The sequence below is a fragment of the Pseudochaenichthys georgianus genome, chromosome 4 (assembly GCF_902827115.2).
Source record: "Pseudochaenichthys georgianus chromosome 4, fPseGeo1.2, whole genome shotgun sequence".
Lineage (NCBI taxonomy): Eukaryota > Metazoa > Chordata > Actinopteri > Perciformes > Channichthyidae > Pseudochaenichthys > Pseudochaenichthys georgianus.
The window spans coordinates 41,438,912-41,464,827 of NC_047506.1; the positions used below are offsets into that span (position 1 = coordinate 41,438,912).

General features: G+C 44.1%; 1 protein-coding gene across 1 annotated transcript in view; it reads left to right on the plus strand.

Moving 5' to 3' along the window:
• tgfbr3 (transforming growth factor, beta receptor III) overlaps window positions 1–25,916 on the plus strand; it is a 109,612-nt gene that overhangs the window by 63,712 nt on the left and 19,984 nt on the right. The window contains exons 6-11 of the mRNA XM_071203038.1: window positions 10,677–10,860; window positions 13,967–14,129; window positions 15,767–15,914; window positions 17,705–17,894; window positions 18,238–18,509; window positions 19,605–19,760. Coding sequence (XP_071059139.1) covers window positions 10,677–10,860; window positions 13,967–14,129; window positions 15,767–15,914; window positions 17,705–17,894; window positions 18,238–18,509; window positions 19,605–19,760 — 1,113 coding nt within the window. The remainder of the gene's footprint in view (window positions 1–10,676; window positions 10,861–13,966; window positions 14,130–15,766; window positions 15,915–17,704; window positions 17,895–18,237; window positions 18,510–19,604; window positions 19,761–25,916) is intronic.

Consider the following 25,916-nt stretch of genomic DNA (forward strand, 5'->3'; position numbering starts at 1 on the left):
GATTGCAGTCAGAATCAATTACAAAATATAAACTACATTAATATAATTGGTGTTAATCACAGGGAGGCACTGATAGAAGCTTACAGGTATTGGAACATTTCTGGGCTCATCCCTGAAAGGCAAGTTGTGTGAAAACACACTGCAAACTCTCTGAATGCTGAGTCTTGAACGGCAGCCCATGTGCTCTGCTCCAACATATGGTCAAATACCAGGCTTGGCAGGTCTGTCTCACCTAGTTACATTTGGACAATCACTTTGGGGAGGGGTTTGAGGAACAGTCAATTAAACTAAGAACTTGTATCAGTCCATAAAAGTACATGTACGTGTTCCACGACCACAAAGGTCTCGGTGTTAGTGGCCTTGCCAGTTCCCACACTCTCTGATCGCTGCCTCCCAGGTGGAGAAGCTGTGTGGTCAGATCCTACAGTAACAGAGTCAAAAGGAACTGCTTTTGAGCTTAACACTTCAGAACAGAAACCCACTTCCAGACCTCCCTCGCTCTGCCTGTCTGCTGGAGAGGCCGTTTCCTGGGACTAATTGGACTCTGATTCGGGCCTGCCAGTCCTTGTTTCCTGGTCCCGGCACTCTGGGCTCCGCGGACACAGATGGGCCGCTGGAAAAAGCTACAGAGACGCTGGGCACGCTGTTGCTGTTGGCCTCTGGACCCTGCCCCCTTAAAAAAATGCAAGAATCCAGATTTTTGGTGTAAAACATGTTCTCAGCACTAATCCGTGTCAATCATCCGCAGGCACAGACCATCACGGGTCTAACACGCCATGAAGTATGAGCATTGAAATCATGCCAGATTTATTTTAGCAAGGGACATTAGGCCTCGAAGTGAGACAGGCAGGGTGTTAAATATTTCTTTTTGAAGAGGAGGAGGGCTGTGTTGCATCTGTGCTGGAAAGGCTTGATCTGGATCAAAGGTTTAGTGACTCTGGATGGAACAAATCTGTAAAGTTGTGCTGTTGGCTTGTGCTGCCTATTGTTTGTGTGCCAAGCGTTGCCTGTGTTGCGTTCACAGGGATAAGCTCTTTCGCTCTCTCACATGAGGACTACTCTCCTCAGTGTAATATTTGATGGAAACCATGGGTAGCCGCTATTGGTTTTTATTTGCAGACAGAGATGGCAGAGTAAGGCTCCCGAGTGGCGCTGAGACATATGGTTTTGTTTTCCCCACAAACGAGCCTGCCAGATAACAGCAACATGCATGAGCAGCGTGATTAACTCCCGTATCTCATCAAGGCACGAGATCAAGCATTTATCACATTCATATCACCAGAGAGTTATTGCATGCTCATACTCTTTATCCACGCTTTCCATCCCCCTCCTCTGTTTGCAACACCTCTTCACTTCTAAACATTTGTGATTTCCCAGGCTCTGGGTGTTGCTCAGCGGAGGATTACAGCTCTGTGGTAATTGATCTCAAACATTTGGTATGCCTTCTCATTTTGACTGCGCATATGGCTGTAATATGTTGGTGCTTACAGGCAGAAAGGGTACTGTTGGATGTTTAGGGTCATATAGGGTATTGGCAGATGTGCTTCTATCACTATAGATCAGGGGTGTCAAACTCAATTTCATCTCGGGCCTCTAGCATCATGGTTGCACTCAAAGGGCCAGTTTTATATATAAGACTATATAAAAATATATATACTGTATAAATATTTAATATTTATAAAATAATTTATTATATTACATTATTGCCTCTGCATTGGATTATTATCGGATAGGGTACTAACTTCATAAATCTCTTCAGTGAGAATGTCACAAAATGATTTAAAAAGAAAAGCCAAATTCTGGAGAAAAAAAGTCAAAAAATAAATAAATGACATTTTGAAAAAAAAGACGAATTCTGAGAAAAAAGTCTAATTTGAGATGCATTGTGGGACATGTAGTTTATGGGCAACGTGCTTCTGTAATGCGGCATGTAACCGTATAATAAACATATTATATTGTTTACAAGCTCTTGTGGGGCCGCACAAAAAGAAGTCACGGGCTGGATTTGGCCCCCGGCCTTGAGTTTGACACCCCTGCTATAGATATTAGATAATGAAGATTAAGGTGTTCATTAAAATGGTGACCATTTCAGATACATTAAAATAGTACTCTTAAACAGATATAAGTATGCTAACATTAGTTATTCTATATAAACGGAGAAAACAGTCACCATTTGAGTTGTTGGAGTTGCATGCCTGCCTGCAAATACCATTTACAAGCACAAGTAGGCCTACATGAGTTTCTCCCATTACCAACATGAAAGCATGCGTCTCAGTCCCCATGGTGTGTAACTGACTTTCCAAGTCTGAGGAATTCCTCTTAAATCGAGGTTAGATCCAGTTCTCATTCATAACACTCCGTTCGATGTCTCACTATGGGATGCGCTTCATCGCGGAGCAAACGGAAGCATCAATCTCATTACGCCAATCCTGATTGGCTGGTGATCTTGACGTCAGCGTCAGGGAATTCACCCCCTATAAGTCATTCAAACACCTCTTCTCGCTTCAGAGCACATCTCTATAGTAGCCGGACAAGCTTAACGGTCCACAGACTGAACCCAAATATAACCATTTCGGTCGACGGGCACTCGCCGGCTACTCGCCGGCTACTCCTTCTGCTTTGCAGGAAGACGGTAATACTAACGCCAGTTAGTATTGGAATCGACCTCGCCCTTCTCTTCCCCGGAAAGTAAGGTAGGTCTGATTTTTTCAAGCTAGCAACACACCTGTTGCTAGCTAGCTTCCCTTTACTACCGTCACCACGGTAGCGAGGACGCTTTTCTTTTTCTCTCTCACGGAGGAGAAAAGGATTAGAAGTATATTGACACACCAGTCAATATTCTTTGAGAACAAAGGACCCACACCGTCCCTTTTTCTCCGGATTAAGGATGGGTTGGTAACACTTTTCTCTCAACGACGTACCTGTTACGAGCGGGTCCTCTCCACGCCACGAGGCGAACAAGATGGACGCCTCTCACCCTCACCCAGAGGAGTCAGGGACTCTGAGGCTCGGTCATGCGGCTGCGGGTTGAAGATAGCAGGCACAGACTCACACCACGTCTGCTCGTCCTGCCTCGGGCTGGAACACGCCCAGGAAGCTATCTACAACCCCGGCTCGTGCGGGCATTGTGCCCGTTTCACCCGAAAGAGCCTCCACCGACGGCGAGCACACCAAGCTAGCTTGTTGGAACAGGACTCCCTCATGTCCACTGATTCGCCGTTCAGCAATCAAGACACGGGGGCGTCCGCCGCAGAGACTGAGCCCCTCACTGTGTCGGTCTGGGGCTCACTAACAGCGGCAGCTGCGGAACCGGGATCCCACGCCGTGTCAGGCCGGGACCCGGTGGCGGCAAGAGACGCGGGAACGGAGCCCCACGCCTCACCAGGCGGGAGCTCCCGGCGAGACCTCATCATGGTCTCGCCCGCGGAGGCTCGGCCTGCTCCGCATACCGCCGATGGAACTGCTGGTGGCAGCCCACCTCCTACCGAGGATGGGCCCGTCACCAAGCAGGAACCCCACGCTGCCAGCGAAGGTGGACCGTTTCCAGTCGACCATGGCTGAACGGTCCTACAGAGCCGGGCTCTGAACGTTTCCTCACTGCTAACCGCATACCAAGCGGAGCTCTGTGAGGATATATGGCCCAGCCGCTGCCTTCGTCCAAGCTGCCCCGAACCCTGCTCGGTTCAAAATACCGAAAACGCAGAGGTCGCAGTACGCCCGAGTCCCCAGCCCAGGCAGGGGACGAGGGCGAGCTGGCCTAGAAAATCTCCGGTTCCGGCTGCAGCCCAGGCGCAGCTAACCCATAATTTCGGCCAGCAGTCGAGGAAAAAGAAGCGAGCGGCGTGACAGCCCCTCCTTCTCCCCTCTGTGACAGAGCTGGAAGTCTACGGTTCCCCAGCTCTAAATGTGTTCCCGCCGCCTCGAGAGATGCCTCAACACCATCCTCAAGTCCGCATAAACACATGTCACACACTTATTGATTTTTCTGTCATAAAACATTTTCCGCTGACGCATCCAGGCTTCGAGCCAAGGGCGCAGCTCGGAAAAATGAAAAGAAAAACAATAAACAGTCCGTCAACTGTTCCCCTTCTGAGAGCAGCTACGGCCTCTCTCAAAGGGCGGACAATTGACGGGTCTGTGAAGGCACCACCGTCACGCGCATGCGCAGTGTCGGCTGGGGTCGTGAAGGCACCACCGTCAAGCGCATGCGCAGTGCCGGCTGGGGTTGTGAAGGCACCACCGTCACGCGCATGCGCAGTGCCGGCTGGAGCCGGCTGGAGCCGTAAGGGCACCACCGCCACACGCATGCGCTGTGTCGGTGGGGATTGTCGAAATGGGGCACCACAGTGCTCAGACACTGGAGGGCCCCATAACACAACAAATAGAGACTCAGAGGGGAAGAGACGTGACATCTCCACTGGCTCTAAGGAGCATACAGCGGGAGATGCTCACGACATCTGCTTGGGTTTCTCAAGACAGTTACACGGAGCTACAGACTCCAAGTCACCCCCACCCCCCCTCGCTTCTCGGGCATTCTGCATTCGCAGGCCCGAGAAGAGTCAGCCCATATTCTGGAGAGAGAGATTCTCTCACTCCTAGAAAAGAGGGCTATATCTATTGTACCCGCCGAGCAGAGTCAGGGCGGCTTCTATTCCAAGTACTTCCTCGTTCCCAAACGGGAGGGAACGGAATTTGGCCAATACTTGATTTGAGGGCTCTGAACAAATATCTAAAAAGATATAAGTTCAGAATGCTCACTCACACATCTCTGCTGCGGCTCGTGCGACAAAACGACTGGTTTACATCAGTCGACCTGAAAGATGCGTATTTTCACATCTCAGTATATTATCCACACAGGAAATATCTGAGATTCACATTTCAGGGGATCTGTTACGAATACAGAGTACTCCCCTTCGGTCTGTCTCTCAGTCCAAGGGTGTTTGTACGGTGTACGGAAGCCGCGATAGCCCAGTTGAGACAACAGGGTATTCGCCTGGCGACCTACCTGGACGACTGGCTGCTTCTCGCACAGTCGGAGCAGGAGGCTGTTACGCAGACAAATGTCCTCGTAAAGCACCTGCTCAACCTGGGTTTTCATAATAAACACAGAGAAGAGCATGTTGTGCCCCGCGCAGACTATACTCTTCCTGGGTTTACGCCTGAACTCGGTGCCCTTTTCAGCTCGCTTGTCAGCGGAAAGAGTGAAAGCTTTCAGAGCTTGTCTTGCTCTTTTCCAGCTGCGCAAACATGTTCTCTTCAGATCATGCCTGCGATTGCTGGGGCTCATGGCGTCAGCCATCCTGGTCGTACGACTAGGACGCTTACACATGAGGGAGTTTCAGCGCTGGGTGGCCGCCCTAAAACTAAACCCAAACCCCGCGCGTCATGGCGGTGATGGTTACTGTGAAATGCGTAATGGCACTGCGCCACTGGCTGCACCCGACTTTTCTAGTACGGGGTGTGCCCATGGGTGCTGTCCTTTCACGGAAAGTGGTCACCACGGACGCATGTCTGACAGGTTGGGGAGGTATTTATGAAGGTCGCCCGGTGAGGGGTCTCTGGAGCAGAGACCTACAGCGGGCGCACATAAATTACCTGGAGCTTTTAGCGGTGTTCCTCACCCTAAGACGCTTTCTGCCTTTCCTCCGGGGACATCACGTCCTCGTGAGGACAGACAATACGACCACAATATCGTATATTAACCGCCAAGGGGGCTTGCGTTCTCTCCAGTTACACACACTGGCGCGCAAATTTATCCTATGGAGCGGTAGACGTCTCCTCTCTCTGAGAGCGACACACGTACCGGGAGTGATGAACCTCGGGGCAGATCTACTGTCCAGAGGTACACCACTTTATGCAGACTGGACTCTACATCCAAGGATTGTGAGCCAGCTGTGGGTGCGTTACGGCAGAGCCGCGGTGGATCTGTTCGCATCAAAAGACAACGCTCAGTGTCAGCTGTTCTTTTCGATGCGTGATCTAAATGCACCGTTAGGCGTGGATGCACTCGCGCACGATTGCCCCCCGGGCCTTCTGTACGCGTTCCCACCCCTGGCTCTGATACCCCCAACTCTGGCCAGAGTGAGAGAGCAACGCCACACACTTATTCCGATAGCTCCGCACTGGCCAGCTATGTACTGGCTAGCGGAGATATATCAGCTGCTGTGCGGGCAGCCATGGCAGCCCCCACTACGCAGGGACATACTGTCCCAAGCGGGGGGGGGGCGAAACCGCCGCCGAAACATAATTTCAGCCAATCAGCGTCGTCAGATCTGATGCTCAAAGGGTGCCCTGTCAGCGCCCTGGCCTGTGTGTTTGGACTCGTATCCTAGGTGACGCTACAGTCGTTGTCTGCACGTGGAGACTCCGGTGCTAGTGGATCGCCGGAGCTGTAGATTAACATTTACATGCTTATTGTAGTTGTAAGGGCAATGCCTGTAGCACCATGGAGCATATGTGTGGGCTGGACCTGTATTTTACAGGAAAGGAGTGAGCAGAGGGTGGAGTTGTCGATTCTTGTTCAGTTTTCATCTTCCTCACCCTCTCCAACTTTGAATTGCGCGTGCTGCTAAAGAGACCAAAGAGACGCGCTACCATGGAAACCAAACAATGGTGTAGCTGTATTAAAGTCAGAGTGGAAACAGTCGTGAGTAAATCTGATTTTGTCAGAAATCGGGAGAAACATGACCCCGGGAGGAAACCGGGAGAGGGCAATGAAATCGGGAGTTTCCCGCGAAAATCGGGAGTGTTGACAAGTATGACACACACACACACACGCGCGCGCGCACGCACGCACGCACGCACGCACGCACACACACATAATGTTCATATTTAGTCTCCTGATTTTAAATGGGAATTAAATCATTTGAGTGTTCCCAAAGCACCAGTGTTCTGCAGTTTGTACTGTACTGTTGCACAGTTTTGGAAGATTCATAGCTAACCACACTGAAGATTATGGATTATCTCATATTTGTACGCCTCAATTTGTCCCCCCCCCCCACCCTCTAACATCACCAGATAATTTAAGGGGTCATTTCTCAAAAATGTCTTCCGGGGGAGGATCCCCCCGGACCGCCTTAGTATGGTTTGGTCCCTATTTCCATAGCCCCACCAAAAATATTTCCCACCAGCCGCCACTGCCTGCACAGGTAACACAATGTACCTTCAAGAGACTTGTTGGCAGTAATAGCAATAGGTTGCTTTATAAGAGATCTATATTCTTATATAGAGGGGTAATGCTTTAGTTGGCAGTGGGCCGAAGCTCGCAGCTCAGAAGAAATCTTCAATCCTCAACTCAGAGATACCCACACGGAAAGAAAGTATATGAACATATATATTTTTAATATATGTCACATATATTTTCAACATATATGTGACATATATGAAATTGGACCCCTACATATATGTCTCTGAACATATATGTACATATATATCCATATATGCACATATATGCACACATATATGTACATATATGGGTGCAGTGTATATGCACATATAGGTTTCACATATATGCACATATAGGTTGCACATATATGCACATATAGGTTGCACATATAGGTTGCACATATATGCACATATATACAACACACAAAATGTATACGTCATTAACATATATTATATTATTGTGTGTGTGTGTGTGTGTGTGTGTGTGTGTGTGTGTGTGTGTGTGTGTGTGTGTGTGTGTGTGTGTGTGTGTGTGTGTGTGTGTGTGTGTGTGTGTGTGTGTGTGTGTGTGTGTGTGTGTGTGTGTGTGTGTGTGTGGTGTGTGTGTGTGTGTGTGTGTGTGTGTGTGTGTGTGTGTGTGTGTGTGTGTGTGTGTGTGTGTGTGTGTGTGTGTGTGTGTGTGTGTGTGTGTGTGTGTGTGTGTGTGTGTGTGTGTGTGGGATCGTTGGAGCTATGTGCAACTCAAGGCATATGCTCGAACGGGAGCTGCCTGGACGCTGCAATCATGTTGCGCACTATCAGTGCTGAGTGTGCTGACTTTTCGTACAATGTCCCACTGTCTGGCTTCTTGCATAAAGTCAAGTGCTCGGCGCAGTTGTCGGCGAAATGTCGCTCCTCTGTTTTCATTTAAACAGCTCCTTGTATCCGTTAGCGCAGCTAGCTAGCACCAGATGCTAACAACAACAATGCACGTAAGGTCTCTCTCTCGCTCGCTCGGGCCACACACACACACACACACACACACACACACACACACACACACACACACACACACACACACACACACACACACACACACACACACACACACACACACGCTCCCGGTCCAGAGGACAACAAATGTTGCTTCATACAATAAAACATACCGTAATAAAACAATATTGTCTTTACACATTGAATTGTCTTGGGCAATCCGCAAACCTCAATCTGCATTGAATGGAAATAAGTACAATGATTAATTCATGTAGTTATATAGAACTTTGGAATAATATGCACATTACCACATTACCTTGCAAAGACCTATATATATGTAGGCATTCTGTATGACATATATGCAAAAAGACAGATATATGAGCTATATATGAGGCATTATGTAGGCGATATATGCAAATATATGAACCTGACTTTGGCATATATGTGGAAATATATGAGCTATATATGACACATATATCTCCTATTAATCCACATATATGAACATATATGAACCTGAATATGACATATATGCCAATATATTCTGCATATATTTGCCATATATTGGCATATATGTTCATATACTTTCTTTCCGTGTGGGTACTGATACATATATTTTTGAAATATGAGTGCTTTAACAACAACATTAACAGTTTTAGAGTATATTGATTGACAGCTTATGTAAACAGTTTATTTCAATCATTATTATATAATTATATTTACATATTCTACTTATTTATATTAATATATTCCACATATGCCCATGGAAAACAATGTTCTTTCCTTTCTAGCTTATCGAGGGCTCATCAAGTTTATTGCCAGATACGTTTACACATACAACCTCAAATCAAAACTATACACCTATACACACACGCCAAAAATACTGTTGAACAAAAGTACAATGTCATAAATACTGCGTTTGCCCTGCAGGAAAATAGAACTGTACTGTAAGTACTTTGGGTTTGTCAACTGAGACAGAGATAGGGGGAGAGATAAAGGGTGGGGGGGGGGGGCTGTGACGGCCCTGTTTCAAATTCCTGAGGTTTTCAGTGCTCTGGATGGCCTGGAGCTAGTTTGGCTTTCAGGTTTCCCCCCTCTAATTCTTTGCGACTAATTGCAGTCGTATTTCTGCAATTAAACTAATAAGCTCTGCTGAGCTTGGCAAGGTGAGCGATGAGACTCTAGCCCCTCCTCTGGGCTCCACCTCCTCGCCATCTTTCTTTTTTGTTTCTTATCACCGTAGTAAGCGCTAAAAATTCAATCAAGCTGAATTCTTCCACGGAGCCCATCTCCTCGGCCTGCAGGATTTACTGCCTCTGGTGACAATGCCAGGAACATGGAGAGGAGTGTCCAGAGGTCAGACAGATGTTGTGATGTTGTTTCAACAGTTATGTCTGAAAACTTGAACGCCCCCAAGGGATATTATTCCATTATCAATAAAACATGATTGCAATTTAGGAAGACTTCACAACATCATCACAGAGAAGAAGTCTAACGTATTCCTGTTGGACTCAGTAGGGATTTCATGTTTTTAATTGGGCCTGCCAGCACTGTCTTCTCATGCATACAGATAGGATACCTAGGGAGAAAGAAAAACAAGCATGGAAATACAATGAGGAAGGCTGTCTAGACCGTGTGCTTGGACTCAGTTTGGTTGTTCGCTAGGTTTTACAGCACATGTGAATGTTTATCTCTCTGAAATGAAGCATATGTTCTGAGCTCCATTAAGTGCTAAAGGGGTGGTCCCTTCAATGCGGCCAGGCCAGTTTCCCTGTTCAACGCAAATTAGCACGTCCTTTATATTTTAAGAATTCTACCTGACTCAAGTTATGTTAAAATGTTTGATACGGTTTCTTCCTCATTTTTGACTTTTTTATGACATCCATTACTTGTATCACTGTATTACAAAGTGTTGTATCATGTGCACAAAGTTATTGTCTTTTGAACATTAGTTTTTTATGCTTGTGCCTCAGATGTTATGTTATGTATTACCTGGTTTGAGTGTGTGCCCGACAACTGTCCTTCTTGTCAGTCAGTCTGTCAGTGTCAAGTTTTTTTGTTTTCTCTGTTATCCCCTTGTGGCCATTTTAAAGCAGTACTACACATTTGTGATGACGCACTACAACACAGTACAAGGTGTAAACACTGGAAACCAGACAGCATATTGTGTAAAAATACACAGAGCATATTTGTAGAAGCTTTGAAATAACGGAAAGGATTGAGCGTGTAGGATGGGTTTCACCAATGTTTAGAGAGCATGTTTAATTTTGGAAAGGCTGAGCTCTTTTTTTCTCAGTCTGTCTGCAGGTTCTTCTTCTTTAGTTCACTTTTTATGAGCATATCCTTCTCAACAGGGAGTTTGATTTTTGAGTGTTAAAACGTTAAGTGAAAAAAGGAATATTTGATGCATTAACTAAATGAACTAAAAATAGATGCTGGACATCACCAACGCTGAAAAGAAAACCTATTACAGTGTATATCTCCTCTTTGTTGGCATGTTCTGCCTTTGTCCTCTTACATTCTTGTGTTTTTCTCTCTTCAAGGTATCTGAGGGTTCAGAGGTCCACTTCCAGCCTGGGAACTTCTCTCTTTCCTGCCAGATCCAGAAGGAGGCCTTTTCCCATGGCAATGAGCATCTCCTGAACTGGGCCCAGAAGAAGTACAGAGCCGTCACCTCTTTCTCTGAGCTCAGGATGACTCAAGACATCTACATCAAAGTCGGAGAAGGTACTAGATTCCCAAAATTCCCAACATAGCTGTATGCCTCAAGGCACGCCCCCCCCCCATTCCCCTTCAGCTCCCATAACTTTACTTAGCTTTGTGTTTGAACTCTGGCTAGAGGTTCACATGCACTGCTCTGGGAAAATAATTTCCTTCCCTCAACGGGCTACCTGTGGTACTTCTGAGCTGAGCTGCTTACAGCCACATGCACTATTGGACCTCAGATATATACAGAAAGGGCATGGACTATGTATTTGAGTATTCTGGCATTCAGGTCATTTCATGCAGTGTCACTCTAGAGCAGGGGTTCCCAAAGTGGGGGGTCCCAAGACCCCGAGTGGGTGTCGCGAGATGATTACAAAATATTATTAATAATAATAACGGGTGCATAGACATTTTTCAGGGCGGACTAGCCATCTGTATGATTTCCCCGCAGCGAGGCTCCCCCGTTGACACTCCACTAGCGCAGTGTTTCTCTTCATACCAAGGACACTCAACCAATAAAAAGCACTCACGGACCACCTGACTCCACACGTATCCAAAAACAATACGCCTGCTTCCCACTGCAACAGTATATAACAGCCCTAATAATGACAGCTTAAACCTTCTCTACTGTATATCGCCCGTTCACTCACAATAAATCAACGATACAAATACACTACAGATTATATAAACATTAAGTTCAAAATGCGATTTAAAATGCTCACAAGTTTTACACCTCTTATGAAATGTAGACTACCATTTATTACGGAGTTTATGTCTCCGAGCCAACAGCCTCACAGATCGTTGGCTACGGAGGAGATATGCAAAATACACCTCATATGACACAAACCTCCGCTGTGGATTTTCAAAACAGAATACAGTAAAACTATGGTCGCAGGCCCAAGTAGAACTCTCTGAGGTCTAAGCCATATTTTCACATTTTAGGCTCGACTGGGCTTTTTTTTGTAGAAATGCTATTAAAACATGAACCTTGGTGACCATCGGGCTGGCCTGCATGGTCTGCCTACAAAACTAAAATGTAAAAACGTTTATGACAGCCCCAACAAACAGCCTCTGATTCATCACAGACTTCATGCGATGCTTCATTGGATGCATATATTAGATAATAATCTCTATCTCACTCCTAACAGACAAAACCTAGATACGACGCTTTAATTAATTAATATTATTATTATTAATAGACAAAAGTTATATTTACATTTTTTGTTTTCCCACAACAAATTGCATTTATCTTTGTGGTCTAAGACACTTGATGAATGCAATGGCTTCCTATTAAGACACTAGCAAGGCAGATCTGGGGATATTTGTAATCATGCAATATGTATGTCCATGTTGGATGATCTTCTTCTTGAGTGCCTTTGTGGGAGCATTGCTACACTTATTGACATGCTACTGCTACTAACTGTCCAGCACCACAAAGAAGAAACCCACATCAGGACTGTGGAAGCATTTCAACTTCTTATTTCTGAGTGGCTTGAGGAAGCACTGCAGGATTCTGAGGGGAAGCTGTGAGTGATCTTCACACATGTTAGAACATCCTCTACTGGCCGGTCCATACAGTGAACAGACAGCACGTCCAACCTCCCAATGCATCAGCTCTCAGACAGGACATCTTGTTTTTAATGAGCATCCTTCACCACATGGAAATAAAACAACTCATGTCTGGAAATAAATAATGGCTCCTCTACTGCCAGTGATAGGTTCTCTCTCAGTGTTGTTAGTTGCTGTGGAGAGCAGAGTGGTTGCTCAGCCTGCGAGCGTTTGGCTTATGTCATTAGGGGCTGTGGGTTTGGCAACAGCTCAGAGTGCCATGATGTTTACTCCGAGTGAAGAGCTGTAGATTTCCACTCCTCCACATCGTTAGTAGTGGTTCATGAAGATGGACACATTCTCACTGTGCTTTCCTAACCACTCCCGTACTCAAGGTCTCCCTTTAGCTCTTCCAAGTGTCACAAGGGTTCCGGAAAGGAAGGTGCCAGCCTTCAGTTTGCACTTTGTCCAATAAGTCTGTTTGCCAAATAAGGAAGCAGCTGTCTTGTGTTTTATCTGACCGCTGAGAAGGGTGTCACTTTGTATGACCTAAAAGTACTTTCTTAGCAGTTAACCAATTTTTCGAAGAGCAGTGAAAGTGGAGAAAAAAACACTAGAACGTTTGATAACATCTGTATATGAATAACTTTGTCCTGTTATTGTACAGGAACTAGGGTTGAAAAACGTTGTTTAGTTTTCCCATGTAAAAACCAAAAGAGAAATGTCCCTGTTGATAAGAAGAGGTCATGCCAACCAGAGCACGCCCAGCCCATCCAACACAGAGCCGGACTGGGAGCATGATTCAGGCGGGAACACATCAACCATGGCCAATCTCACACATTCTAACAGACCTTTAAAGTGGTTTTCTTTTTACTGTTGATACCAGTTACAATATTTCTAATCTTTAACTGCTTCAGACAACAACATAGTTAAAAAAACAAAGTGTCTTCAGTTTTCTATATTTGATTGAGGTTTCATAATAAAAGCTACATAAATATTTATATATATATAATAATTTGCACACACACATTTTTGTCAGGCTTTCTTGAGGGCCTTCCTACTAAAATAAAAGAGTAATAAGGTATTTGCCAATGTAGTATTAAGGCCTACCGTACCAGAACCTTAGGGAACACAGAAACACTACAGGCTGCATTTTCATAACATGTTGTGGCAGAGTGTAGCAGTGGTGAGGGAATAACCCAATACAGTTTTCAAGTGCAGCAGAATCCCAATCCACTGTTTGAGGGATTATATTTGGCTTGCTTTGATTTACCCATTATATTTAGCATTGTTTAGCACTTGTTAATTGTCATGTCTAGTTGTTGCTAATACAGTGATAACCAGCGCTGCAGGACTGTGTGGTTAGGTTAGCATGGAGACTGTTCAAACATCCACCCTACTGAAGTCTCCTAGGCAGAGCACTGAAATCTCCCAGAAGCACGGCTGCTGTTATGTAGCTAACCCCGGCTCTGACCTTCCTGTGGTGTGGGGTAACAAAAAGCCGTATTTCTCCTTTGGGGGATCATTATAGCCTCACAGAACCCCCAACCAGTTTCATAAACAACCCTTTCTCTTTCAGATCCACTGTTTTCTGACACTTGCAAGATTGATACCAAGTTCCTGTCTCTGAACTACCTGGGCGGCTACGTGGAGCCACAGACATCAAAGGGTTGTGTGCTGTCTGGACCCGACAAAGACCAAGAGGTCCACATCATTGAGCTGCAAGCCCCCAACTCCAGCAGGTGAGTGGCCGGAGCCAAGAAAACATGTAGTCATAGTTTATTTTCGAGGTCAAGATGCTCTCACTAATCTCCATGGAGTTTGTTTTGGATGGAAAGTCAGTTGGGGGGTTACGGTACGTCCACAGCAGCTTTTCAAAAATCTTGAAAATCTTGGAGCTGGGCGTGTCTGACAGCTTGGGGATTTTTTGCGAGCAATGCGACCAACAACCAATCACATGAATCTCCCGCCCCCGACATACAAAGCAAAAAACCCCGGGGATTTTATGCGAGCAATATATATATAAATATATATAAAATCCCCAAACAGGCGAAAACCTACCAGTTTCACCCACTGTCTCTGCCCCCTCCCTCCATGCCTGGTTCCTCCGGTTTGTATCCCGTTAATAGTTCTGGTCGTAAAGAACCGGGTGATTTGCTACCGTAATTTCTCGTTTGGAATATGAGGAAATTAACTGCGGTCTGGTTCTCCCTGCTTACACGCGGTTTGATTGGCTAGCGCTTCTACTGTCAGATTTGCATAAACGTGTTTGATTGGCTGACGCTTCCAGCTCAGCTTCAAAAGTTGAACATTGCTCAACTTTGGAATCCTGGAAATCCTGGAAATCTTCGCTTCGCTCCCCCACAATGCAGTTCGGCGAAACGCGAGGCAAAGTGACGTCATCCCCATTCAAAGTCATTGAGCAGAGAAGCGTTGGAAGCGGTGGAAGTTTCGTCTAAAGCTGCTGTGTGGACGTACCGTTATGGCCTGTCTACACTACAGGCATCAAAAAATCTTGAAGCTGGGCGTGTCTGAGGCTTGGCGATTTCTCGCGCCCAAGGCGACCAACAACCAATCAGGAATCTCCCGCCCGCCTCCGGCATACAAAGCAATAGCAATGTTAAAACGAAGTAAACTGGATATAAACTCCCCAAACAGGCGAAAAGCTACCAGTTTCACCCACTGTCTCTGCCCCCTCCCTCCATGCCTGGTTCCTCCGGTTTGTATCCCGGTAAATAGTCTGGTCGTAAAGAACCGGGTGATTTGCTACCGTAATTTCTCGTTTGGAATATGAGGAAATGAACTGCGGTCTGGCTCTCCCAGCTTGCACGCGGTTTGATTGGCTAGCGCTTGTACTGGCGGGATTTGCATAAACGGGATTTGATTGCCAGCTTCGAAAGCATCGGGAGCATCAAAAGTTGAACATTGCTCAACTTTTGATGCTCACGATGCTTGCAAAGCCATGCTCCGCTCCCCACAATGCAGTTCGGCGAAGATTCAAATCTTCTACGTCACCCCATTCAAGTGAATGGGCGAAGCTTTGAAAGATTTTGTTCATGCCTGTGTGTGGACGGCCGTCACTGTTCACTTAGTGGAGGTTTGTTTTTTGAGAGATATTTCAAAAGTGGGTCTCAGAGTTCATGTTGCCAGATAATATCCTCACTCCCCAACGGAGTGATTATTCCAAAGACGCAAAGCACATCTGGGAATCACTGCGCTGTAGTTCACTGCAATGCTTTCTGGTCTGTGTTGCATATGTCTGCATTTTTTCTGGGATTGCATCCAGGTTTTTAATTAGTTGGCCAGACACAGAAGGCGTGATAACACTTTGTGGATCTAAACGTCCAACTATCCTCCCCTCTCTCCTGCTTCTCTGCAGTGCTTTCCAGGTGGATGTCATAGTGGATCTACGGCCTCTGGAGGACGATCCCCCGCTGCATCGTAACGTCATCTTGCTGCTCAAGTGCGCCAAGTCCGTGAACTGGGTCATCAAGGCCCACAGCGTGATCGGAAACCTGGTTGTAGTGGTAAGCATGAAAAACAGACAGCTTTCCATTCAGGAACATCTTTTTTTATTCCTTCACAGACATCAACACTGAGATGTGTGTTATCAAACATCACGGTGGCTCACAAGTCATGTCCCAGACAGACATGTCATCACTTTACACCAGTTCCCAAAGAACGTGTCACACCAGAATGTGTGTTGAATTGGCGCCGGGTCCCCGCTGCAGGGGGGGATAACAGGTTAGGGGGAACTGTGAAATGACATTGTGGCAGCTCCAGGATGTCATCACATTGAGAGAGCCAGGAGTGGGAGGTGGTGGGAGCATCACATCTTTTAGAGCCAAAGCTACTGCAGCACTTGAGATGCACAAAGCTGCTTCCCATCACCATCAGTCACGATGTGAAATACGAGCAGTTCTCTTCAGGCGTTGTCTTAAGCTGCTAGCTGTTAGCACCTCCTCGCCACACACACATAACAAACACTGGCTTATTTCTGAAGTATATCAGAATGCCCTTTTCTTAGGACTATACTTTTACACATAACAGAGCTGAGTTTACAGATTTGATATTAAATCTTCATTAGTGTCTCTTAGAACGCTTAGGAACTATAAGAATATGACACCTATGTACACTTTGGAAGAACAGTTTAACTGTACATCATCTTGATGGAGAATTGGCAGTTTTCCAAGCTCTCTATTTGCTCCAGGGCTGAAATGTTGAACATTTTCTTTCTCCGGAGTGAAATAAGAAATCAGTGCAATGCAACTGAAAGAGACTCACTAATGTTGGGCATTTCTCAAAATATTTCCTTTTTTGGTATTTACGGTATGATTTGTGTGCTGATTTCAGTGGAGCTGTGTGAGGGGCTCTGTGTCTCCTCGCTGTGTAACGCTGATGCTTCTGCAGCCATGACACAGCACTTTTACCCGGCACGGTGTGTTTGCACAGCTGCCTGGTCACTGCTGTATAGTGTGTCTGTCAGCGTGTGTGAGTGTGATACCAGGTCAAAGCCTGCAGTACGTTCATCAGCACAAAGCCATTGTTATGCATTAAGCAGAAGTTGCAGGGATAGTTCTGATAGACAACAGCAAACATATTTAAGCCACCTAGAAAAAGGCACATTTAATATTAATTAATTTGAACTCACAGAACACTGGATGTGCTCATCTATCACTGGCTCAATCGGCTTGTTTCTTCTATTTGTTTACTTTTGTACTTTTAAGGGTTAGTTCGGATTTACCAAAGTCAGACAATGACAACAAATACATTTGTTTACTACTGCTTTGTAGCTGCCACACATCATTATCATCAGTGTTAAACCAAAGCAGAATGGTCTTTCTAAAACACAAAACCCATTTTTGTTGCCAAATTCCTGACCGTTTGAATTTGACCTGACAGCAGTGTTACACAGGATGCTGTGCTTGTGCAACCAGTGTTTGGGATTGTGTCAACTATGTGTGTGATATGATAGCCTCGTAACACTGAGGCCTTGCTTCTGTCACACAACGGGTTCTCTTCAGAGTTGCTTAAGAGACTTGAATGTGTGGGAAAGGTCTGAATCAGAGCAGGAGACACATGTTATGGGGGAAACTCACATGATGGTTTCTCAGCATTGATTGAGCGGCGACACGCCCACACCTCACACGGTACATGATTCACACCGGACACAGAATGAGAACAGGACTGAACTTGAAGTTTAACATCTCTGGAACAGTAAACTATGTCTTTTGTTTCCTGAACATCTTAAAGGAGCTTATGCAAATGTTGACTTTTTCTACAAGATAAATAACACCTCTGCTTTTCTTTTTCACAGGCCTCTGATACCGTGAGTGTTAGTTTCAATACACAAAAAGTGATGCAGGTGTCCAAATCCCCGAAGGAGAACTTGCCATCGGGGTCACAAGCCTTTATCAAGTGGGCGGGGGACCATGGCTACGGTCCTGTCACATCTTACACCAGCACTCCCGTTGCTAACCACTTCACTATCCGACTTAGAGAGCGAGGTAAAAAAAACATCCTCTCAATTTAATTCTACTGAAGCGCAGAAACAGACATAATGTGTTGTACACTGAAAAAACGGAAACGTCGATTTTAATTAAATATACTATGTAAAATATTTCACATAACTGTATTAGGTAAGCAATTATAAGTTTAGTTGAAAAAGTAGGTTCAACTTAATATTATTGCTTTCAACTAACCTAATACATTTATGAGAAATGTGTTGACATAATCGTTTTTCCACTGAAGCTTGACTAATATGCGCATACATACATTTTAGCAGCTGATGCAATTTCTTCATAGCTAATATAATATATATAATAACTTATTACAATTTGTGATTTACAGATGTGGTGGATCCTCTGGAGAGCATGTTGCCTCCAGAGCTCTCCATCCTGCGTGACGCCAGTCCTCATGCGAGGTCGGGAGCTGCTTCCCGGCGCTCCAGCCTGCCCTTCCACTTCCCCCCGCCTCAGTCCGACGGCCTGCCCCCCTCCATCGATGAGCGGCCTTGGGAGAACGGAGAGCCCGAGGACCATCATGAATTTCTGAACGTGGGCCTCAGCGTGCAGTGTGAGGCCACGAGGATGGTGGTCAGCATCGAAAAAGAAAGCCTGCAAGTGAGTGGAGAGCAAGATGTCATCCATTATGGACCCCTCTGCCTGGAAACGTACAGAGCTAAAGGAATGGTTATTTTGAATAGTTTAATTGAATTGGGGTTCAATCCAGGAGGCATCATTTCATATATATTTAACGTTTACCAAAAATAAAAATGTCCACATATTTCATACAGACACACACATACATACCATTTCTTTAAAGCATATAAGTTAACGTGGTAGAGATAAAGAAAACATTAGCTATCAAATATGTGCGTTACTTAGTTGTTAAATAAATACATTTTCTGTCAATCATCAAACAGATGAAGCAACATGATCTTAGAGTAAAGAAGCAAACAGTTAAGACATGTTCCCCTCTCATGTTAAATAGACAAAAACAACAGTTCATTTTGAATATTCAATGCGTGATAATGCTTTATTCCAGCAAAGAACAAAACCAATGAAATATTTTGTTTCCCAACCACACTTAATCCAGTGTCGTCGATGATTTGAAATACCTTTCAAGTCGCACATCTGAAAATTGTTTCATGGTCCGATCAATCACATTTGCTTTTGGGTGTTTTGTTTGCACATTTCTGCTCTTACGACGCAGACTTGATGTGACAAGATGAACAGAAAACAACAAACAATGGAGAACAGAACTCCCAAAGAGAACTGCAGTGTCCGGACCAATTAGGGCTCTGAATGGATCGATGATTAATGTGTGGGCTTTGAGCTGCAGAGATCAGGTTAGCCTGCTGATTGAGAAACACCTGATATCAGGTCACCAAATGTAAAGTAGAAATAACTAGCATTAATGACAATGTTGTCATTGTTCTATTACTTTGTATTTAAGTGACCACATCCCTGACATTGACATTTGGCGTCTGAACACGGGCCTGTGCAGTCAGCCCACATCACAGAATGGAAACTGGCATACACTGTAATTAGGAGAAGCTGGGGCTGGAGCTAGACCACCTTGTGGGATTTGTTTATTCCTGGGAACCAAAGTCTCACACAACCACTTTGCCTTTTTTAACATTTTATCATAAAAATGAGTTAGTAAAAGTTGTTTTGATCTTTACTCAATGTTGCCATTTTTGTATGTTTCCTCAGGCGAATGGGTTTGCTCATGCCAACCTCACGCTCCAAGATCCAGCATGCAAAGCAACAGTGAATGCCACCCACTACACCCTGGAAACTCCTTTGACTGGCTGCCTGACCACTGTATATCCCATGCAGGGCAGCCCAATGGCCCTCCACATCAACTCTGTGAGTACAATACCCATTATTACAGCAAGTCATGTCAACAAGGCTGCTTAACCTTAACCATGGAAATTGGCTGCCCGGTTATAATGTACAAACAAACTCAGTGTTTTTAAAGGCATAATGAGTAGGATTTCCCCCAATAAACTGAGTATAGACTTATATAAACAGAATCCCTCTCAATCCTCACTTCCCACTAGAAGTGTTTGTTGGCATTGGAGAGACCATGCTCTCTGTGTTTGTGACATTTCAGGGTGTCAACCTCCATAAAGACGTATTGATTTGGTCCAAGCACGCATCCAAGAGAAAGATTAGAAAATGGCAAAAACATGCGATTTTCTAAGCTTATACGCGTTGAATAAACTCAAATATAGGAAGGCAAGTCCAATATTCACTCACTTGAAATGCTGTGTTTACTAAAACATGGTCATACTTGTTTTACTTTAACATTTTAACTGAAATTCAAATGTGTTTTTTCCAACCATACAATTACAACCGACTTGTTTATTTTAAGAAAAACATGTTCTGCACTAATAGCAATACCCTTCATATTTTATCTCCATTTTGGTGCAGTATTTGTGTGGGTGGACATCAAAAACACAGGCAGTTATCCAGCCCTGGGGCCACATTTTTGAGCTATTATTTGATAGGGGTGTTGAAAATAATCGTTTCTACGATGCATTGCGATGCGGACGTGGACGATTCGGTATCGATGCAGTGACGGAAGATAATCGGTTATAGCGTAGTAACGTTGCTTCCTGATTTTCCGGCCGCGGCTTTACTATAACGTTTTTTTTTTCTGTCACTTTAATATCAAATTGGTCGGTGACGCAGACGTGACAGCGGCACAGCAACACCAAACACAGAGCAGTCTGCTTTATCCACCAACACAAGAACACCAGTCCAGAACCAACAGCAGAAGGACCCGCTCTGAATCACTCCGTGTCGCTGCGGCACAGGGATTTATGTTTTTCAAAAATAATCACGTTACAATCATGTCAGGTCGAGCGAGACAGCCCTCTTGCTCGCTCGCGGGAGTGTCAGCCTCACTTGCTCGTGGAGTCTGTCTACACGGCGTGAAACGTTTCTGACACTTTGGGGCGGAGCCACTAGACTTTGATTGACAGCTGCCAGGAAGCCCGGAGTTGCCAGGTTTGATAAATGCCTGAACTACCAAGAGCCGAGGAGTGACAGCTGCAAGATCAGTTGGACGAGACTGAATGGTAAAGTTGTCCATAAAAAACTATTATATTCGTAATTTATTTTCGTAAAGTGTACAGCTACACAGCTATATATATATATATATATATCAGGGTTTCCGCTAGGATTTTTTCTCGCCGGTCAAATGTCCGGGCAGAATTTATTTTACCGGACTAATTTGAAACTTACCGGTCATATTTCAATAATAATAATAATAATAGTTGTGTAGCAGAGTTTCCGTTAGCAGGTAATTACCGGACTATGAGCAGATATGCTTCAGTTTAAAACTCAGTTCACGGGGCTCATTTTTATATTGCTTCAGTTTATAATCGTAACAGATTATAAACATTTTTCAATAAATGATTCCACAAACAACATAATTATTACATTCAAACAAACTACTTGTAGTAGATAACGTACATTATTCAGAAGTTTACATCAACTTTGAATAATAACACGGGAGAAACGGAGCCTCTCTTTTCCCCTCTCCCTCCCTCTCTCTCTCCTGACAGCCCGTCAGTTTCTCAAGCAGCTCCTGCAGCCCGCTAAACAGAGGGCGGGGCTTCAGGTGATTATGCAGAGCTGCGTGTCTCGGTCAGACTCAGCAGCTGATCTGATCTCTCTCTCGCTCCGGTTACACTTCATTCGCGTTTATGTCCATATCGATCAGATCCAGCTCTCCTGATCGGCCTTTATAGAGAGCACCGATCAAACTATTAAGAGTGAATATCGGCCGATAATGACCGGCGGCCGATCGATCGGAGCCTCCCTAATTATTACCAGACATTTTGACCGTCAGGTTTTGAATTTACCGGTTTTTTAATAAATTGTACCAGCTAAAAACCGGTAATTACCGGCTAACGGAAACCCTGATATATATATATATATATATATATATATATATATATAAATTAATTTGATATAAACAAAATTACACATTAATTCTAGGAGTGCAATACTTTTACAAACACTATAGTAATAATATGGATTCATTATGACGACATCATACTATTACTATAGGAGTGTTCTATAGTGTGTTCAAAAAACAACTACAGAAACACTATATATTATACTATAGTTATACTATTTAAAATAATATAGGAATACTACAAAGATCTAGATACATAGTATTACTATTGACATATTATAGGGCTACTATAGCTAATAAAATGGCACTACATAAAAAACTATAGTAATACAATAGCTGGTGAAAAATACAAACTTACTAAAGGACACTATACAACTCTTATAGTATACTATAGTAATACTATAATTCATTTATAGTTCATTTCAGGGAGGTGCATACAGCAGACAGCAGTTTTCGACAGATACAGCCCACTCAAAAATATATTGTTTTATATAAAATTCATTAAGATATATATATATATATATATATATATTAATTAGCTGTACACTTTACGAATATAATAGTTTTGTATGGACAACTTTACCATTCAATCTCGTCCAATTGATCTTGCAGCTGTCACTACTCCTCGGCTCTTGGTAGTTCAGGCATTTATCAAACCTGGCAACTCCGGGCTTCCTTGCAGCTGTCAATCAAAGTCCAGTGGCTCCGCCCCAAAGTGCCAGAAACTTTTCACGCGCATAGACAGACGCCGCGAGGCTGACACACTGCGAGCGAGCAAGAGGGCTGTCTCTCTCGCTCGCGGGGGTTTAATCTGCACGCGAGGGTCATTTTATGCGCGTGTAAAAGCACATTTTCCGCTCGTGAGTAGCTTGTTTTACGCGCTAGAATATTGACCCAAATCTGACTCCATACTTGGATTGCAAAGTATGAATGTCCTCTAGCAATTTTCAGACGATATATACGTGTGTAAAGTTTGTGAAGGCAGGAGGAAAAAAGCTTCCGCGATCACCGTCTCCTCTCCGTTCCTCCAAACCCCGCCCCCTCTCTGAAAATAATGAGTGACAGGCTGATAGTAACCCGATAGAAACTTTATTATTCACTTAATCACTGAGATATAATGAAGCTAATTTAATCTCATACATTCATGGGATTTATGTAACAGTAAAACAGAGAATGTAAGTGTGCACCCACATGCAGTATTTTTGTTTGTACTGTATATGCTATTGTAAATACTCCTGTTGTCTGCTGTGTTCAGACTCAAGTCCTGTGTGTGATTCCACATTCAGGACATTCAGTGTCCTTTTTTAACAGAAGACTGTTGCTCGAAGCTGCAGCTAGACTGCAGAAGCATTCTTTTTTTGTTTTTGAGGATGGAACAACTTTATGTTATTGATTTCTGAAGCACTTTCTAAATAATAAAAAGAGACTTCATATGTATGTATGCATTGATGAAAAATAAGCCATGTGCAGTAATATAGAAAATTGAGGATGCAACGCATTGGTATGAATCGTGATGCATCGTGATGCATCGGGATATCGAATTGAATCGAATCGTTGACAGGATAATCGAATCGAATCGTGAGACCAGTGAAGATGCACAGCCCTATTATTTGACTACGCCAACTTGGCTAACTGGCTTACTAGGTTGAAACCGTTTATGAGTAAAAGCTAGTTAGCATAGCAGGCCAGCTTCCATATTTTCAAATTAAACAAAGAAGTCATAAACCACTGCTGATACATAACTGTATTTACTATTCACTATATGGACTGGTTGGAAAACAATGTGTTTAAGCCACTAGCATCACCGAAGTTGACAACATATTTCCCAATAACGTCAGCTATCAGACATCAACAGCTAATAGGAAATATCCTCTCTGACACTTGAAGCTTAAACACTTTTTCCACAAACTGTTAAAACCTTTTTATTTAATGAATACATGTACAAGCAATATGACACCATTATGAGCACATTGCCATGTCATGGTTATCAGTGTGAGAACAGTCTCACAGCCCCAGTTGTCTTCATTATTGTGGAATGCATTCACTCAGTGCATTTGTTCTAACAAGCAAGGATGAATCACTTCCTCCCCAACCTTTTGAGATCTTTTGTGGAGGAAATTTGGAACAACACATTTTCTGTCCGATGCAAAAGGAAAACCTGGGCACAAGTCCAAGGTCGTCTTTTGTGTTTGCACTTGGATGCAGGGATCTCTTCTGACCTCTAGTCAAATGAGACTCAACTTCATTGTGTAGATCCCCACACTTCGGAAATAATCTGCTTTGGCTGTTGTTTCTTCTGTCCTTTGACAAGTTGATTTACTTCAGCAGTGGCACCAAAGGCAGTTCAACTAACTCATTTGGTGCAGACTCAAGGAAAACACTGTTGGTGTCACAGAGATTGTCCTCTCACATAATTAAATCTGCCTTTTCTTAGAGAAGCATGTCCTCATGTCAGACCCCTGACATTCTTCTGCTCTACAGAGAAATTAAAGTATGTTCTATGTTTTTTTCCAGGATGAGTCCCAGTGCTGAAACCACAGGACATTCCCACATTTTACAGGGTTCGTCCGGTCATTGAAAACCTGGAAAAGTCATGGAAATTGAAAATGCAAATTCCAGGCCCTGGAAAAGTTATGGAAAACAATATTTTTCCCAAAGTTTTGGAAAAGTCATGGAAATGTAACTAAAGTTGCATCAAATATAATTTACATTTAATCTAATCGCTGAAATAATCTGCGGTCGCGAGCTGTTATGTGCCATCATGACGCGCATGGTGTTATTTTTTAATATATGAAGTGCGAGCTGTGTGCTCGAGTCTTCCTGCCTGTCGGCTGAACTCTGCTGCTCCGGGATGAGGGTCAGCTACATTATCTACGGTGCGTTCGTTAACTGTGCGGAGTCCCGACTGACTGCACCGCTGGTGAACAGCTGTTAGAACGGGCCGTTCAGGTGTTCAGAGCAGAGCGGCAGAGCGTGATGTGAACTGACATGTTTTTCTGTCGCAATATCATTTAAAGAATCGTTGAGCTAGCTAGCTAGCATACATTCAGGGTTGGGAGGGTTACTTTGTAAATGTAATCAGTTACTGATTACTGAATACATGGCTCTGAAAGTAATCCGAATACAGTTACAGTTACGTGTCTTAAAAAAAGTAACGCAATCAGATTACTTTTAGATTACTTTTGGATTACTTTCTTTTCCCATAACAGATGGGTATGTTTTGGTGAACAAGAGACACAAAAAGCTGCAAAGCAAAAGGAAACTGAACGTGTTTTTACTGTTTTAATGGCTTATCAAGAGCACAACTGAAACAACACATCTGAAACGATGTTACAACATAATAAACTTGTTGGGGATGCAGCTTGGGATGTGAGGAGTTAGGACACGGCAGAACGGCGGTGTCGCCTTCTGTCCTGCCAGTGTTGGCAGGACATGAATTAAAATGTCGAACTCGGACTTCATTTTAAGGACATTTCGGCCAGGGGTGTATTTTTGTTTAAGCACCGGATTGGCAAAACAGGAGAGTGTGTGCACCAGTCTGCCTTGATCTATGAATTCATGTCTGTGACACATTCATGCCCGCAGCTGTTTTATAGAAGGAAAACCTCCTTCACTTCATGAAATCTATGCAGCGCCAGGAGGCAGCGGGAGGGTTAACTCAGCTTCTGAGAAGACGAGCCTTTCACGCACCGCCTTCACTGTGTTTACCTTCAGAATCATTAGAAAGGCTAAAGAGCGGTGTGGCTGATGTGTTTTAACCACACACACCTCTACACACACACACACACAGACGCGCGATTTAAACGCAGACTTTTGTACCTCCATGTTTCGTTGTTATTGTTTCACTGAGCGGACCCGCCCCTTTTTTTCAAACGCTCCCTTTTTTGGTCCATCTGCGGCGGTAATAGGTTTTGTGCGCTGTGATGATTCGGCTGTACCTTTAGTAATGAATATTAAATATTGTGAGGAAATCTTTCCACCAATAATTCCAATAAGTAATCCAAAATGTATTCACTTCAGGTTTACGAAAGTAACTGTAATCAGATTACTCGTTTTTCAAATGTAACGCGAGCTGAATACAGTTACTTGATTTT